The sequence below is a fragment of the Lynx canadensis genome, chromosome D3, assembly GCF_007474595.2.
Source record: "Lynx canadensis isolate LIC74 chromosome D3, mLynCan4.pri.v2, whole genome shotgun sequence".
NCBI lineage: Eukaryota > Metazoa > Chordata > Mammalia > Carnivora > Felidae > Lynx > Lynx canadensis.
In genome coordinates, this window is record NC_044314.2 from 159,590 (window position 1) to 176,315 (window position 16,726).

Sequence of the window (16,726 nt, forward strand, 5' to 3'; positions counted from 1 at the left end):
GGCCGACCCAGCCTCTCCAGTCGTGCTTTGCGCATTTGTTCCCGTCTGGTTCTCCTCGGGGCCAATCAGAGGTGACAGCGTCTGGAGCTCTGGGGAGAAGGCATTTGCGAGGGCTCCCCGGGGGAGGGCAGGGGGCGGACACGGACAGCAGGGGCACGCCCTCCAGGCCTCCCACCGGTCCGCACTCCTCTCCCCACGAGCCGTACGGTTACGGGTGCTCTGTCACCTCCTCCGTGACTCCGTGACTGTCGCTGCCAGGCCACCTCTGGATGCGGGGGCCTGGCGGCATGGGAACGGACAGAGCGTGTCCCGGGCCTGCTGGCCCCGCGCGGTTTTGACCCCCAGCTCCAACCCCTCCTCGCACTGAAACTGTGACAGCGCTTTTGCATCGATGGCCCCATGGGACAGTGCCGCGCTGCGTGGGTGCGTCCCGAGGTGCGTGGGTGCTGATGCGCGTGTGTGTCCCGGTGTGCGTGTGCCTGCCCCTGCGAGCGTGTCACGGCATGCGCCTGTCTTGCAGGGGCCACAAGCGGAAGCTGCCCGAGGACGACACCGGCAGCGCGTCCAGCGGGGAGTCCAGCGGGGAGGACGAGGAGGGCAGCAGCTCGGAGGCGGACGAGATGGCCGCGGCACTGGAGGCAGAGCTCAACGACCTCATGTGACCTGCGGGGCGCTCAGCACACACACACACGTCTTGCTCCGGCCCCTGATGGCTCCCGGCCGCGCGGGCCCTCGGATGGGGTCTCCTTTTCTCCAGAAAGACGTGTACATTTGCAGAGCTCCACTTACAGAAACACATAATTTTGCAGAAATAGGTGTTTTTAGAGGTTTTACTATGGAAAGTCTACTTTTCTAAGGGACAGTGTCCCGGGAGGCCGTGTGCCAAAGATGTTGCCACGCCCCTCGCAGCCTCTTGCGGGACGGGCGGGCAGGACTCGGGGCGGCGGGGGCGGGTCCGGGCCAGCGCACGGGGCCTTCCTCCTCCGGGACACGGGTGTAAAGTTTTTGTATATCTATTTCGCATTTGACCCACCGAGCAGATTACTCTTTCATTTAATAAAGCTCCTTTTTATAAGCTCGTTCTTGGTGCGATGCCCACCCCGCCGCCTGTAGGGCAGAGGACACTGCGTGTCGGGTCGCTCCGGGTATCTGGTCAGGCCTTGGAAGTCTGCACAGGAAAACAGACCACCTAACCTATCCTTCTAGGCCATTCCGTGGCTGCTAGTCAGGAGTTTCTGCCATTTAGGAGTTTTTCTAAAGCTTGTACCAAAGCATTAACAGTGTAAAGGATCGTTGTTATTTATAGTCGCTAAGCTTCATGAGCCTCGGATCTAAGCCCGGAAACCGAGGCAGCTCTGATCCTGGCTGACAAGCTGGAGAACAGGGTTCGTCGTAGGATGTGCCCCCCCCCCCCTTTCCCTGACAGCTTGATTGTGCATCATCCCTGTCCCTTGGGTCACGGGGTCTGACCCACCGGCCCTGAGTTCATGCAGCTGTAGGAAGAGCTGGTCCTGCGCCCGGTGGCCTTGTCTTCAGGTTCTGTTGTCCAGAGATGTGTGGGCAGTAGCCTTGGTCCACGATGCCCACCGGGAGGTGCTGGCGGTTAATTCGTCTTCACGCTCCCTCTGAAAGGGCCCCTTGGCAGCCTTGCTGCTGGCGCTGTCTGGGGTCGGGGCTGTGGGCGACCCAGGATGTGTTCACGGCACTGCGGCCGATGCCTCCTTCGGTCCTGTGGGGAAGGCAGGCTGACCTGGGACTGGGGCCAGCAGCGTTATGACAGGCGCTGCTTGAAGACGGCCTTGTTGAATTAGTGTAGGAGGTGAAAGATGGCCCTTCTCCAGTCCCGATCCGTAGCACAAGCCTTGAGTCCTCCCTGTTTCCCAGACTAACTACTGCATCAGAAGCAACGTGTCAGGTTACGCTGTGTGCTGTGCATGTGGACTTCAGCTGCAGGTGACAGAACCACGGCTCCGGCGGGTTTGTCTCATTACATCCCTCACTTGTCTGAGAAGCGATGAATGGAGCCTCAGGTATGGCCGGTTCTAGGTGTTCACTGCCTACTCGGGCGTTGTCCAGAACCTGAATCCTCCTCCTCCTCTCTACTGCTCGCACTCAGGAGGCCTGCGCACTGGGCGTGATGGTCAGACCCCATTCGTGCTTCTGGTGACAGGCAGAGGCTGGGTGGGGGTATCACCACGGGTGCAGGACGGGGCAGGCAGGCAGACGTCCAGGAATCAAAGCACCGTCGTTGTCTTGTTCTCTTCAGCAAGGTAAGTGTGCGTACATTTATTGGCTATTCTCCACAACAGCAGTAACCAAAGTTTCCAGGGCTGGGCTTGGAAGGCGAGGGCTGTCTCTGACGGCCCTGTTAGCACAGAAACGGAGACTGTGTAACCGGGAACCTGGTAAGTTTGAGATGTTTGAGATCTCCGTGAACACCCACGGTCTCTGAGGCCGTGGTTTCTAAAAGGGCTCGGTGCTAACTCACGGCATCGCTCACACTGAGTGGAAAGTGTGTCTGAGCCGAGGCTGTGGGGCCGTCCGTGGTCCTGGGCTGCTGGTTGCTGTCACACCTGGACGACACCGTGGTCTCCGCACACCGGGAGGGTGGGTGACCAGCTGTGTCCACCTCAGCTGGTTGGGCCCCTCCTCGCGGGTTCTGGAGGGAGACCAGAAGACAGCTCCTCAGTGTTCTGGGGCCCCGAGTGCTCCGACGAGTGACAGGACAATGCCGGTGGTAGAATGTGAAGACCCAACACCCGGACCTGGTGTCACCAGCAAAGAAGGGCCGAGGCCCTGGGAAAAGGAGACACCGGTCGAGGGGGGGATGATTGGAGGCCCAGTTGCGAGCTGACCTGAGCAGGAAAGCCACGGAGGCTGACAAGTCGTCCTGAAGACACGTCTTCACCTGCTGGGAAGGGTGTGCCAGGGGCCATGATGCTGGTCAGGACTCCGGGCAGCCCCGGATGTCCTTGTTTTCTGCTGGGTGGTAGTTTTCTCTGGGCACTTGGACTTGGCGTGTCCGGTGGTGTTCCCCAGAGCGGGTGTCCGTGTGGGGTCGTGCCCGTCTGCAGCGAGGCTCTGCTGTGGGGGACGCCTGGGGACCCGCTCGGCCCACGGCCTGGGAAGGTTGGGGGCGGCCAGGCAGGGGCAGGGCCTGCGGTGCCCTCCGTGGGGGCCTCCCAGCCCCACCCACGGTGGTCTGCTCCCCATCATCTGGCCTCTGGTGGTTTTGTCACTGTTAATGATGCATTCGTGCCCCAGATGAAGAGAAAGTACGTCTTTAAACTGAGGACTCAAATCCTCCTCCCTCTGGGCGCATGAGTGGCCAGGCAGCTGTCCTGGTCGGGCCTTCTCTTCAGAGGGGCAGTGGGGCCACCAGTCACCCCTGCCCTCTGGCTCCCTCATCCAAGCACACGCGTCTCAGGGGATCCCAGCAGCCGAGTCAACCACGTAGTTGCTTCAAATGCTGCTCTTGGGGCACCGGGGGGCTCAGTCAGTTGAGTGTCCAACTCTTGATTTTGGCTCAGGTCATGATCTGGTAGTCTGTGGGTTCGAGTCCTGTGTCGGGCTCTGCGCTGACAGTGCGGACCCTGCTTGGGATCCTCCCTCCCTCTCTCTGCCCCTCCCCTGCCGTCTCTCAGAAACAAACATTAAGAAAAAAAAAATGTTTCGTGGGGCTCTTGCAGAGCCGGGCCGGGCGGTGGGAGGGCGGGCTGGGGCTGCAGAGAGGAGCACCGAGGGCACTCTGGTCGGGAACACACGGACACGAGCCTTCCGTGCTCCAGGTGAACCCTCTCCAAGAGGTTTTAGGAGATGCGAGCCTGCCTCCCCGAACATCGCGTTTGGGAACTCGGGTCCACGATGCGGCCGTGAGGACATCCCTAAGCAGGAGATGGAAGGGAGAACTCCTTAGGTCCCCAGAAGTCTGCACAAGTAGATGATAAATTTTAGCCTTTTGTTTGCAAACTTTCAAAAATCTGTAACAGTGGAAATTAATGAAATTTTTATTTCTTGGGAAACAGTGTTGAAATTTTGCGTAAATATGAGTGGATCTCCTGTCCCATCTGAATTTCTCATGTTTAGAAAACAACCGTGAGCCTCCCCGTGTGCAGGCCAGCTCCCCCTGGAGGCATAGGCCGACCCGCCTGGGCCCCTGTGCACTGGCCGGAGGCTCCGGCCTGGAGGGTTTTATACTCCGAATGCCCTGGGAGTCACGCGGTTGTACACGAGACAGGCACGCCTCAAGGTATGGGAATCGCGTGTGCATAAAGCTGTTAGTTTTACAACGAAATCCAAGCCAGCCAGCCAGAGCCTGCCTGGTAGCGCACACGCGTGTGCTCACGTTCAAGGGCGCAGCCTGGTCTTTAAGCAGACCTTTTCTATTTTGAAAGTACTGTCCAGGTGGAAAACCTTTCAAGTACAGAAAAGGAAACAGGAGAAAACTCAACACGATCATTGCATCTAGCATTTTCTTTACTACAATCGTTTGCCTTGATTTTTAAAATTAATTTGTGACCTTTCAGCATATACAAATGAAAGATGAAGAAAAATTGCTAGAATCCTGCTCCCAAAGTTAACCACATTGACATTTCAGTGTGCTGTTTGTCTACCTATGCATATTATTTTAATAGACTTTAGTTTTTAGAACAACTTAAGGTTAGAGCAAAGTTGAGGGGAAGACGCAGAGACCTCCCTTAGATTCCTGGTTCCCACACACGCGGAGCCTCCCCATCAGGATCCCCAGCAGAGTCACGCATTTGCCACTGCTGACCCACACCGACCCCACCAGAGTCCCCCAGAGTCACAGTTTGCATCAGGGTAACTGGGTGGCCATCCCGTGGGTTTGGACAAATGTATGATGTCATGAGACCACCAGACAGCATCACACGTAGTTTTGCTGTCCTTCCCCCCAGCCCGTCCCCTGATGCCCCCCTACCCCCCCCCCCCGGGTTCCTACTGTCTGCATAGTGTTGCCTTTCCCAGTGTGGCCTTTCGCCGTGTGCAGCTTCTCACACTGGCCTCTTGAGCTCGGTGCCATGCGTTCCAAGTGCGTCTATGTCTTTTCATCATCGATGTCCAACGCACAAAATCCAGATTGTGGGAAATCAGACAGACAACCTGGTTTCTTCAAAATCTGTAAGAAAAAAAAAAGAAATGGAGGGAACCTCATGGTTAGAGACCCAAGAAGCGTATCAACCCATCCCCGCGCGTGGGCTTGTTGGGTTACTAATTCAGACGAACGGGAGTCCACACAGACAGCTGTACAGAGCTGATGTTTATGGAGTATTCACTTACTTTAGATGATGTGCTTTTTTAAGAATCCCTATGTTTTGTTTATTTTGTTTTACTTTTTTTATTTTTTCCACTATTTTTTTATTTCAATGCAAGTTAGTTAGCATATAGTGTAACAATTATTCCAGGAATAGAATTCAGTGATTCATCACTTACGGAGAACAGTCAGTGAAGAGCCCCTGTCTTTTAGAACTACCGAGATATGATGGCAATGATAGGATGTCTGGGATTTGCATCAAAATGCTACAAGACAAAGGGGGGCACACGGAGGTATTAAAGGACAGAGCACGTCGCGGTGTATCAGCTGTGAGGCTGGAGTTTGTGTGTGTGTGTGTTTGAAATGTTCCATAAAGATGCACAGAATGAGGCTCCTTTGCAATAAAAGGACCAGGGCCGCCCGTGCACCCGGGAGGGTCAGGCACAAGCCGCCACCCGGCCGTGCTTTTAGTTAGCGTTTACCGTCATTTGTAGCAAATAGAAGAATGAGATGGCAGCAGGTGGTCTCCGGGCCAGAAAGTGCTCGGCACGGACTCGTGGGGACCACCTGTCCACGGGAGGGTCAGCTGCCCCCGCGCCACAAAACTTGCCCCAATTTGGCTCCGAACTGAGACCCTCTCGTCTTTTTTAACCACAACTCCTGGTTCTTGCCGCGCATGTTAGCGCGTTTCCTGAGCCCCTGCGGTCGGGAAACCGGCGTTTTGGTGTGATGTCGCATGAAAGCCCACCCAGGAGAAGTCGCCCCTGGCCTGAGTTCCCTGTCAGAGTCCCGCAGACTTTGTCCCGGCGTCTGGAGTCTGGCCCCACTGTCCCAGCTGTGTCCAGAGTGCTTTTAGGATTGTTAGCCGTACGATTTTGTTTTACTTCAGGATTTCTTTGGATATCGTACCTCTTTGGAGATTTTTGTTTAGGAACCAGTCTGCATGCATGAATATTTTTTAGTTTAAATTGTTTTTGTTGCTTCCTAGTTATTCTGGGTTTTCTTGGAGAAACTTTGTCCTCTGTCACCTGTCCCTTGTCGTCCCGTACCTGGGGAGCTGCTCAACCGACTGAGCCACCCAGGTGCCCCACATTTGCCCATTTTCCAAAGGCAAGCCCTTGTTGGCAACACGAATGGTCACCAAGTGACCAGGGGTGCCAGCACTTGGAGTGCCACTGTCCCCAGAGGGACACCCTGACAGCTTAGCCCCTAACGGCCACCCTGTTTGAGGGTGCGGCTGTGGTCCGGGACCCCAGACTCCCATCACCAGGCACGTGGTGGGAGGGGTGCACGTGGCTGTCAGAATCGGAACAAACAGCAGCAACCCGTAAGACGGTCGAGACAGCAGTGGACGTGACCGGCTCGACCCACGGCACCCGAGGGCAGGTGGCCGCTCCCTTGCTGGCCTCCAAGGGCTGGGGCAGGAAAACCAGGCCTTGTAAAGATTTTAGCCCCAAGGGTTATTTTTGTTGCAGTTGTTATGACTAGTTTCTAATAGTCCGTTGTTTACGTTGGACAGTGAAGAAAGCAGGACGTCGGCGCTCGCGAGGGAGCCGTCTAGTGACGTCGACAGCCTTAGAATGAGTCCAGAGCCCTTGTGTGAAACGCCGGAGGCCAGAAGGCTGAGCGCTTTCCTGCGGCCGCAGCCAGAGTCGCCGCCCTGGGGATGGGGTGTGGCTCCATCAAGGCCGTTAGTAGGTACTTTCTTTAAAAAGCTTGATTCTGAAAACTCCGATCGATCTTTTGCAAGAGGGAGGAAGAAGACAAAAGTAACTCCGACCTGTGTCCCGGGACGAGAAGAAGCACACGACAGACGCTCTGGACACGGCTCCGATGCCATCGAGATGCCCTTCCTTCCGGCACTTGCTGGGAAGACGCGTTTTGGTCGTCCCCGAGTACAGGGCCCCCGCGTGCACAGTGCCCGACACCCACATCACTCCGGTTAGGCTGAGAGGCCGGGCCGGCGCATTCTTCGTTTTCCAGACCTAGAACAGTTTGTGCATACAGCAGGGGCTCAGTAAATGCTGAAGACGATGCAAGTTAGGAAGTGAGCCACTGTCGTCCTTGCCTAGCATGGTTTTCGTGCATCCAGGTTGAGACTCCTGCGTGCCGTCTGGGGCCCGGCCTTTCCTGGGCCTTGCTGCCCCCTGCCCTCCTGAGGAGCCGCCCCAGGGGCCCCCGTTTGCCGTTGCCTGTCAGGCACGCCGGAGGACGGCCCTCTCGCTTGCCCCCACCTCGAGGCGGCCCAGCAGGGCCTCGCCCAACTGTGAGAACGTGGTCGTGGGTCGGGGACACTGTGGCCCAGGGGAGAGTCGGGGCCGGCTGCCCTGGCGGTCACCTCCTGGCGCTGGCCCACAGCCTCCTCTGCGCGAGGGCTTCCTGTTGGCAGATGTGTGGGGAAGTCAGCCAGCTCTGCGCGGCTGTCATCACTGTGCCTCTGTTTACCATCTGCTCCCGGACCTGCTCGCGGGGCCGAGCCGCCGCCACCGCTGTGCGTCAGGGCACCTCCGTCCCGGGAACCCGATGAGTTTACAGAAGCAGGACTGACGGACCTCATAAATGGGGAACACAGGGGTGACGGGGCTCCCACGGGCCAGTGGGCGGGAAGGCCTGGCCCCCCAAAGCCCGGCCCAGAAGGCAAGCCCGTGTCGCCAAGGCACGCCCTGCGCTGGGCCAGACGGGCGAGGGCTGTGCACCACGGTGGTGGGGGTCAACGTTCAGAGCCAGAGCCCCTCCCGTCCCTGTGGGCCGCAGTCCTAGGCACGGAGAGGCTGCCCCCGGGCCCCGCCGCTCCAGCTCCTGCGGCCTCCGTGTGCACACGGCCCCAGGGGCTCGTGGGAATACAGCCCCGACCCCGCGGGCCCGGGTGGGCCCTGGGTTTGCACGTTCCCATCCGGCTCCCGGGCCGCGCCACCGGGCCCCCTGTTCGCGGATGTGCACGAAGATACACGGGACCAAGGGGAAGGCCCCCGGGGTGCCCGGCAACTTCCGGTCCTGCTCACAACGTCCGCTTTGCCTCCGGTTCTGGAACCCGCTCGCGGGGGGAGCTGCCCTTCCTCCCACGGGTTTGCTGTCTGCTGGACCAGCTGCCGAGCAGAAGAGACAGATGCCACCCTGGGCTTTGCTCCCGGCCCTGCGGGGACAAAGGCGGCAGAGAAGACAGGGGGACACCACCCCGTCCTCAGCCAGGCGCACGCCTGCACGTGCACACACTCGCACGTGTGCACGCACCTGCGCGCGCCCTCACGCACACGCATGCACATGCACGCTCCCACCCGCACCCAGTGGCGGGGGGGTGGGGGGGGCGTCCCTGCAGCAGCTCCGCCCTCAGCATGAAGTGTGTGCTCGTCCACGGGGACCTGGTAAGTCCCGCTGAGGCTCAGCAGACAGGCAGGAAGCAGCCACCCCCCGGAGCCCCGCTCTCCGTGGGCAGGTGCTCTGGCACTTTCAGCGGAAAGGAACTGAGGCCACCTCAGAGGGAGGGAGGCGGGCGAGGGCCAACCCGGGGACGTCTGACAGGTCGGGACCGGGACCTGAGGACACAGGCTGGGGTCACGCTGCCCAAGCCGCACGATCCTGGCGTGTTTGGTGATAACGTGCCGCCTTTGGGCTGGGAGGCGCGGCTTCTTCCCCGGTCCTGGCCGCCGAGGCTGTCGACCTCACCTGCGACACCTTACGGGTTTTCTGGCTGTGACACGTGTGGCCCGATGTCCTTCCGACAGCCCGGCAGCACGTGACTTGCACTTACCAAGTTACTTCTCCATCTTGACGAAAGCCGTGTGAGGAGAGATGTCAAAACGTATAAATGAGGTAGAATGCAGCTGTCCTCGTGGCAGAAGAAGAAATACAAAGTATTCGGCTCCGCTCCTCAGCCTCCGTGAGAGGCCAGTTTTGCCTTTTCTGAATTTCCGGTCTCTTCCCAGCCCAGGCCCTGCCGCCCGTGACCTACAGGTGCCCACGTGGCCACTGCTCCCGGGAGAGTCCGCCGCTGCCGGGGGGCCGCACCTGCCCGCGTGCCCTCGGGTGCTCCGCACGCCTGTCTGTGTCCTCTCCAAACGCCCACGGTCTCGGTCTTGGGCCGGCGAGGAGGGTGTGCAGAGCACAGCGGAGCCGGCCCTGGGCGGAGCCGGGTGGGGGAATTAGCTCCCGCCGCAGCCCAGCACCCGATACGGAACAATCGTGTGGAAGGGATTGGCCTTAACTTCTGAGCTCCCCCCGCCACGTGGGTTGACCAGGCACTTTCTCCAAGTGCAGCAAGGTTGGGACACGACGTGTCAGTTTGACGGAGGGACGTGTAGCAGGACACCTTCAGGACAGCTGTTTCCTGGCTCTCCCCTCTCCCCAGGGGTGACAGTGTTCCAGGAAAGTCGCTCTGGACTTCGGACAGGGAGCTCAGAAAGGGGACGTCCTGGTTTATTGCTTGTGCTGCGCGGAGTGTAACCCAGGGCTTAAGGTCAGGACTGACAGAGCGTTGAGCCACGCGGGACGAGGGGCTTGAGGAAGCCCCTACCCCTTGGGTCACCCCGATGGGCCCAGTCAGCCCTGCGGGGAGGAGTCTGAGCTCCCACCAGCTGGAGGGTTCAAGCCCTCCGGGAGGCCCTGACCCAGGGGACCCTGACCCGCACCTGCCACTCAGCCTGCTGGAGCCAGGTGGGAGCGACTGCTGCCCCAGAGCCCGGGGGACCCTCGTCAGCCTGTCCCCTCCTTCTCTGCAGATGGTCTAACGGGACGAATCCACCAACGTTCCGTGCCCACTGAGCTCTGTCCAGGCCCTGGGTCGCTGCTCAGAGGCAGGTGGTGTTCAAGTGCGTTTCTGGGGGCGGAGCTGAGAGCTCAGCCTGCCTGCCCCCCCGCCCGCTGCCCACGAGAACTGTCTCTGTCCGAAAGGAACCTGGAGGACAGAGGCCAGACAGGACCGCCCACCTGGGGGAGGGGGGGGGATCACCCTCCTGTCCTCGTGGGGGTTGGGGGTGGGGCCTGTCCTCCTGTCCCCCTTGGGGGGGCTGTCCTCCTGGGGGGCCATCCTCCTGGGGCAGCCGGCCTGAGACCTGGAGTCAGGCCACTGCTGAGCCGCCCCTGACCGAGCTTCCCAGGCTCTGCCCAGCTGGCCTTGCCCTTTGGGAAGCAGTGGGGACACCCGGCAGGTCCCCCCTCAGGAGGGGCTCTCAGGAGGGAGGGAGTCCACCTAGAGTGCTTCTCACTTCTGCAGGAGCGTCTTCCAGGCGATTCTACAAGGAGGGCTTAGCCCTAGGACCTCTGAGCCTCTGGAGGGTCCCAGAGATGAAGAACCGAGGGCTGTAGAGCAACCCCCTCCCAAACCGTGTCCACTCTGCAGGGCTGCCTGCCTGTGACAGTCGGGGACAGTGTCCCGTTCACCTTACAAAGCTGTTTCCGCAGACTCTCCCCAGGCTGCACGCCCCACTGCCCCACGGGTCTGGTGGGGCCATTGGTGCTGCCCCCACGACAGACAGCGGGGACCTAAGACTGTTCTAGGCCAGCCCTTGCCTGGTCTGGGCTCCTCTCCCGATACTTGGTAATAATTATTCGAAGCTTAGGGAGGGGAGGGGAGGGAAAGAACCTCACACCCCACCAGATGGATCCCAGCCAAAGTCAGCAGCACAAGCAGCAGGCCTCGGGGATAAAACGGACCCTTCTGTGTTCGAAGTGGCTCCGACTCTGTGCTCCCTCGATGGAGAAGGGACAGGGGAGCCTCGGTTCTGAGGCCTGGAGTGTTTGAGGCGGCGGCCTGGGCCCTCAGGTGTGCACACCTGGGCACCTGGCCCCGACATCCCCGGGAAGAGCTCAGTGACCTTGCTCTGGCTGGAGGCCCGGCGCGTTTACCGGGAGCCAACTTGCTAGAACAGCATCGATCGCTCTCCTTCTGATGTTTCTGGGGCCTTCCTGCAGCCCCTCAGCGACTCTCTGACCACCTCCTAAAGTTCGGGGCCCCCAGCCTCCTTGTGCCCCGTCCCTGCCTCGTCACCGCCACTGGGTGCCTAATACCTGTTTGCTGAGCGCGTGAAGGACAGCAGTGCAAGGATGTGCAAGCTCCGGCTTCCGGAGAGGAGGAGGGAGCACGGGAGAGGAGGCGGGCCGCTGGGTGGTCCCGGGCTCCTGAGTCCCTGGCGGGGCCCCACCTGGGGCCCTCCTCGAGCCCCACCGCCCCTTCCCAAGAGGGCCCGCTCCTCTCCTGTCTGTTCGCAGGCTGGATCTCCACACAGGACCCGGTGTGAAGACAGGGCCTCCCGCTAAATAAAGAAGAACAATGGAACTGCCGGCTCACTGCGTCGAGCGCCTGAAACCAGTGCCACACCACTTGTTAACTGGAGCGCAACTGAAATAAAAGTTTTCAGAGAGAGAGCAGAGACAATGACAACAGTACGAGTAACGTTTGAAACTTCACCAGCCCGAACAGCCCATTGGGACCTTGCCGCACACACGGGGAGACGCGGGCCCTTGTCTTCTCCTTTGCCGGGAGGACCTGAAAGTGCAAACCCAGGCCAGAGCCGACAGCAGGTGCCGGCCTTGCCGAGACGCGCGGCAACATTCGGAGGCGTCTCTGGTAATTCACTCAGGATGTCACAACACGCACTAATGAGTGGAAAAGAGAACAGCCCCTCAGCTCTGGCGGCACCCACATCCTGTGGCAAGGAAAGAAAGACTCTCACCTCGGGCCCACAGGGAGCCCATCTTGCCGGGACTCCAGAATGGAAAGCCAGGGTGGGTGGGGGCACCAGAGAAGCCAGCTGTCCTGGTGGGGCCTCTGTCTCCCGTCCCAGGGGGGAGGGGGACTGGTGTCCACAGTCACTCCCACCTGCCCATGCCGTCTGTCCTGTGGATGTTGTCCTGAGAGGAGACAACGCCTGGCTGAAACGTGAACGTCTGTGGACTGAGCGGGCTCGGAGACATGGTTGACGTCCGTATCAGCTGACCCACTGACGACGTCCTTTTTCTGTTTCGGAACCCAACCCGGGAGCTCCCGTGGCCTTGCGAGGAGTACTGGTCAACGGTTTCCTCGGTTTGGGCTTTTCTCCTGTGTCCTCATGGCCAGAGTCATTTCTGTCCCCGCTGTAGGACTCCCCACAGTGGGGTGCCCTCCCACAGCCCCTCCCAGGGACAAGGTGGCAGCTGTGTCATTACCATGACGTGGACCTTGATCCCCGGGTTAGGGCAGTGTCCACCGGGTTTCTCCTCATTTTTCAGAAGTGCCCTGGGGGAGGGTCTCCGGGGCTCTGTGAACATCGTGTTGCTCATCATACTTCCGTTGATTTTAGCACCAGTGACGAGGTTTATCTGCAGCCCCTCCCACTGCGGGTCTCGCCACGTGGCAGGGCCTGTTCGCAGGGGAGCCTGTTCGCAGCGGTGGCCTCCGTGGGGTCCCTGCCACGCAGTCACGGCCCACAGTCCCCTGTGCCTGGACCCTGTGGCGGGGATCTAGGGGCGAATTGTCCCAGCACCTCACATGCTAGATGGACACCTGGGAGGGCCTCAGAAATAACATCCGAGGGGATGAGCGCATGGTTTTACTTGCTCTGAACGTGGAAATCTAGCATGGGACCGCCTCTGCCCGAGCTTTCTTTGCGGATAAGGTTCTTCAACTCTTCTTTTTCAGCCCGTTCTACATTGGAAAGTAGCTTGTGTGAAAAGCCACGCATATCTATCTTGCAAGATCTCCAGGACATCAGGCCAGGACGTCAGAGCCAAAAGCAGGCTCCGGTGCATTTCTGTGCTGGGCGGAGGGCCGTATGAGCACCCACACCAGCTGCTGGCAAGAGCGGGTGGGTGACCGTGAGGACCGCTCTTTGTGAAGAAGCTAAAGATAAAATGATGCACAAAGTGCACTCACATTTTCCACCCCTCCCCCCGAGGCAGGCTTTCGGGTGTGGGAAGAGCACCTTATGGAATGTCACAGAGATCTGGAAAGTCAAGGACATCCCAGAAACCAACAAGGAACCTGTGTGATGATAGTGGTGGCTACTTAGCGGGCAGTCAGGAGGGTCCAGGTCAGACCTCTGACACGGAGAAGAGGGGGCAACCCACAGCCGGCCATTCTGGAGGAGGGAGAAGGTCTTGGAGGAAGAAGAAGGTCCTGGAGGAGGGAGAAGGTCCTGGGGGGGGCATCATGGAGGAGGGAGAAGGTCCTGGGAGGCTGTTCTGAAGGAGGAAGAAGGTCCTGGGGGGGGGGGGGGGGCGTCCTGGATGATTGAGGAGGTTCTGAAGGAGGGAGAAGGTCCGGGGGGGGGGGCATCATGTGGGAGGGAGAAGGTCCTGGGGGGGCCGTCCTGGAGGAGGGAGAAGGTCCTGGAGGAGGGAACTGGCTCTAGTCCCAGAACCACCTGCTGTTGAGAAACACAGACTGGGCCCTGGTGCCTTGCTCAGGAGTGATCTTTCTTTGCAAAGAATATTCAAGGAGAAAAGACAATTCGGTGACCATGGCACACAGTACACAGAACATAACCATAGGCTTTTTATTCAGTGTTCTTAAAAATATATTATTTGAAGTATATTAAAGAGATGAAATGTTAAGTGCGCTGAACACAACATAAATCATATATGTATGACTTACATATGTATGTGTATATATTTAGCAGTGGTTTTCCATTTCAGCAACAGAAAAAGGTATAAATATGAAACCCACACGCATATGAACTTAAATTTTGTTTGCATATATTACACTATAAATACATATGCTCATGTTGAAGAGGGACAGAATGCCTGGACCCAGCCTGCACGCAGCTCCTCCTTAACTGTCCACATCGGTCTCCTGCTCCGGGTTTGAGGGAGATCCTGGCCAGACTGTCTCCGTCCCATCGTCTGCGTGAGTGATGGGTGGGGAGACCAGGGGAGTGGGCTTTGTGTTGCGTGCTATCCTGAAATCTGATCCCGCTCGTAGAGCCCCGGAAAACGCCGGGGACAAGCCTTTTGCGGGGCTGGTGGGCGCCGGGGGCGCGGGGCCCTGGTTCAGAGGGAGCAGGAATGCCCTCACCGCCTCTGAAGGACCCCCTCGCTCTCACAGGCACCGATCCTGCTGCCTGAGGAACACAGGTGATGACCCGGCAACGGGAGGCCTGGCTTCGGCGCCGTCATCTGGGCCGTGGCTCCAGATCCAAGCCCTGACCTTGGCTCACTGTCCACAGGGCAGGAACGAGAGGCTTCAAACAGACGCGCACAGAGGAAACATTAGGGGAACAGAAGCAGGCTGCTGGGGACTAACCAGAGCCTAGCTGATGCGGACAGCCCGGCAGGCCCGTCTGTCCCGGACGCTGGGAGCGCACGGGGGTCTGTCCAGTGCCTTGGACTCAAAGGTAAAGCCTGGCTCCCGGGTGTCTGCCAACCTGACCCCACCACTCGGCACGCGTGTGGCTCACTGGGGCTCCGATACCCCGCATATCCCCCCTCTCCTGGAAAGGCCCCAGGACTTTGCATGGCTGACAGCAGAGGGAGAGATGCTAAGACACAGGCCCACCGCTCCGGCGTCGTCCCCTGCAGCCCGTGCGAGCCCCTCGCGGAGGGTGTCCACCTGCCGTGGCTGCTCTGTGGGAGGGTGGCTCGAGATCTGGGGGGGTGGGGGCCACACAGGCGGGGCTGGGGGGGAATCTGAGCGGCCTGGACCTTCTGTTACTTAAGTCGGGCAGAAACCGGGAACCCCACGGTCGTGGCTGCCAACAGCGCCTCTCACTTGGGACATTGATCCGTCCTATTTATAGCGAGACGTGTGTGTGTGTGTGCGCGTGCGCGCGTGCGCACGCAAAGCCCTCTCGGGCAGGAACCACCTGCCAACACAGAATTCTATACGTTCAGCTCAGCTCAACAAATGTTCATTGAATATCTGCTCGGAATCAGCCTCTCTGCTAGGAGCCACGGACACAAAGAGAGGCCAATGTCTGCCTTTAAAGAGATCACCTCCACACGGGAAGGGTGTCTGAGCTCCATGTGCTGACACTACACGTGGGCTTGGACTCCTGCAGGCCCGCAGCGGGGGCACTGAGCCATCAACCGAAAACCAACTTTGACCACTTTGGGCAAAGGGCCATCACCTGGCTCTTGCCGTCGCGGAACTGCCGAAACCTCGGACCACACGGGTGGGAGGCAGGGGGAGTGGCAGCCGCAGCCGAACGCAGCCGCCCCATGCCGCCTCCCCCTGCACGGGGCCTGCTGTCCGGCCTCCCCGCGCCAGGCCCGCCCGCCGGAGGAGCAGTCTGTCTCCTGCGTCTGTCTGGGCTTCTGCCTGCAGCCCACCCGCCCAGGACCCAGTGGGGAGTCCCCGGGCCAGGGAAGTCGTGGTGGCAGCTCCCAGCAAGGAACACGGTCTGCTGGAGAATCAATTCTCAGAGGCAGGTGCTGGCCCTGCGAGAAAGGGGTGTTTAGGGCAAGAAAAACTACCCATGGTTACTCCACTCGGCCTGGGGCCAGACGGGGAGGTCAGAACAGCGGTCAGCCTGTCACCCACTCTGGGACCCTCCAGATGCCGGCGGGAGGGGGTCTGCACTCAGGACACAAGGATGCTGGAGAGCTGGGAGGGTCACCGCATCCAGGCTGGGGCGCGAACAGGCAGGGACGCTGCACGCCGCACACGGGTGCCCTCGTTAGAAGCTTCTGGCTTTGACTTCCAGCCAATTGCTAAATTGAAGGGCCCTGTGGACAATGGTGGGCCCACCAGCCAGCTGCGTCCACTCTGGTCTCGAAAGACCGCCTCGTGCCAAGTCCCGCCTCCCGCGTCAGAACCTCGTCGGTGACGGGAGGGTCTACGTCTCCGCTAAGCGCAGACGTCCAGCGCCGTACGTCCAGAGTTTTCGGCAATGAAAAGGGCTGCTTCTCACTCGTTCGTACATTTAACAAACGGTTATCTGGCGATGGTCGCTGGACACAGGGCCGGGCGTGAGGAGGACTTGTCCCCAGAAGATGTCGTGTTGGGACCCAGAGGCCACTTACCACACAGCAGGCGAGGCCGGGGAGGGCGGGGTGCAGAGGCGGCTGGCCTCAACCTCGTGCTTCTGCGTCAGCGTCCTGGAGTGACCCCGCATCCCGCGTCCCGGCCCCTGGCAGCCAGCCTCCGGCGGGGCAGGCCCACCCCTCGGTGGCTTCTGCTGGGAACTGTGTCCTCGTGACTGCGTCCAGGTGAAAAGACACCCCAAGGCGTGCACCCAGCGCCGCGGGGCTTCTTCCGCGGGATTCTGACAAAATCCCCTCCTTGGCTGTGAGCCCAGTTGGCCAGCAGCGCGGCAGAGGGGGGCTGGGGGGCCAGACGTTCAAGTGGAACTTTGTGATAGAATTGATTTTGAGTCTGGTTTTGAATGTTAGACCTGAGCGCCCGGATGGAAGAGCTCAGCAAAGCCCACAAGAGGGGCGCGCCGTGTGTCGGGGCTGAGCGCCCAAGAGGCACGTCCTCTCTAGCACGGAGTGGGGGCCGGACGGATGGTCCCTCCCTCCGGGAGCTCCTGGAGTCTGGGGCGC

The 16,726-nt window shown here is 59.8% G+C and overlaps 1 protein-coding gene across 2 annotated transcripts in view; it reads left to right on the top strand.

Moving 5' to 3' along the window:
• The window catches only part of CTDP1 (CTD phosphatase subunit 1), a 57,105-nt gene extending 56,026 nt beyond the window's left edge, over nt 1-1,079 (top strand). The window contains exon 12 of one of the 2 annotated variants that reach the window (XM_030335992.1): nt 521-1,079. In XM_030335992.1, the coding sequence (XP_030191852.1) occupies nt 521-856 (336 nt within the window). In that variant the 3' untranslated portion in view covers nt 857-1,079. The remainder of the gene's footprint in view (nt 1-520) is intronic. The other variant, XM_030335993.1, reaches the window with a different exon arrangement.
• The last annotated feature ends 15,647 nt before the right edge of the window (nt 1,080-16,726 follow it).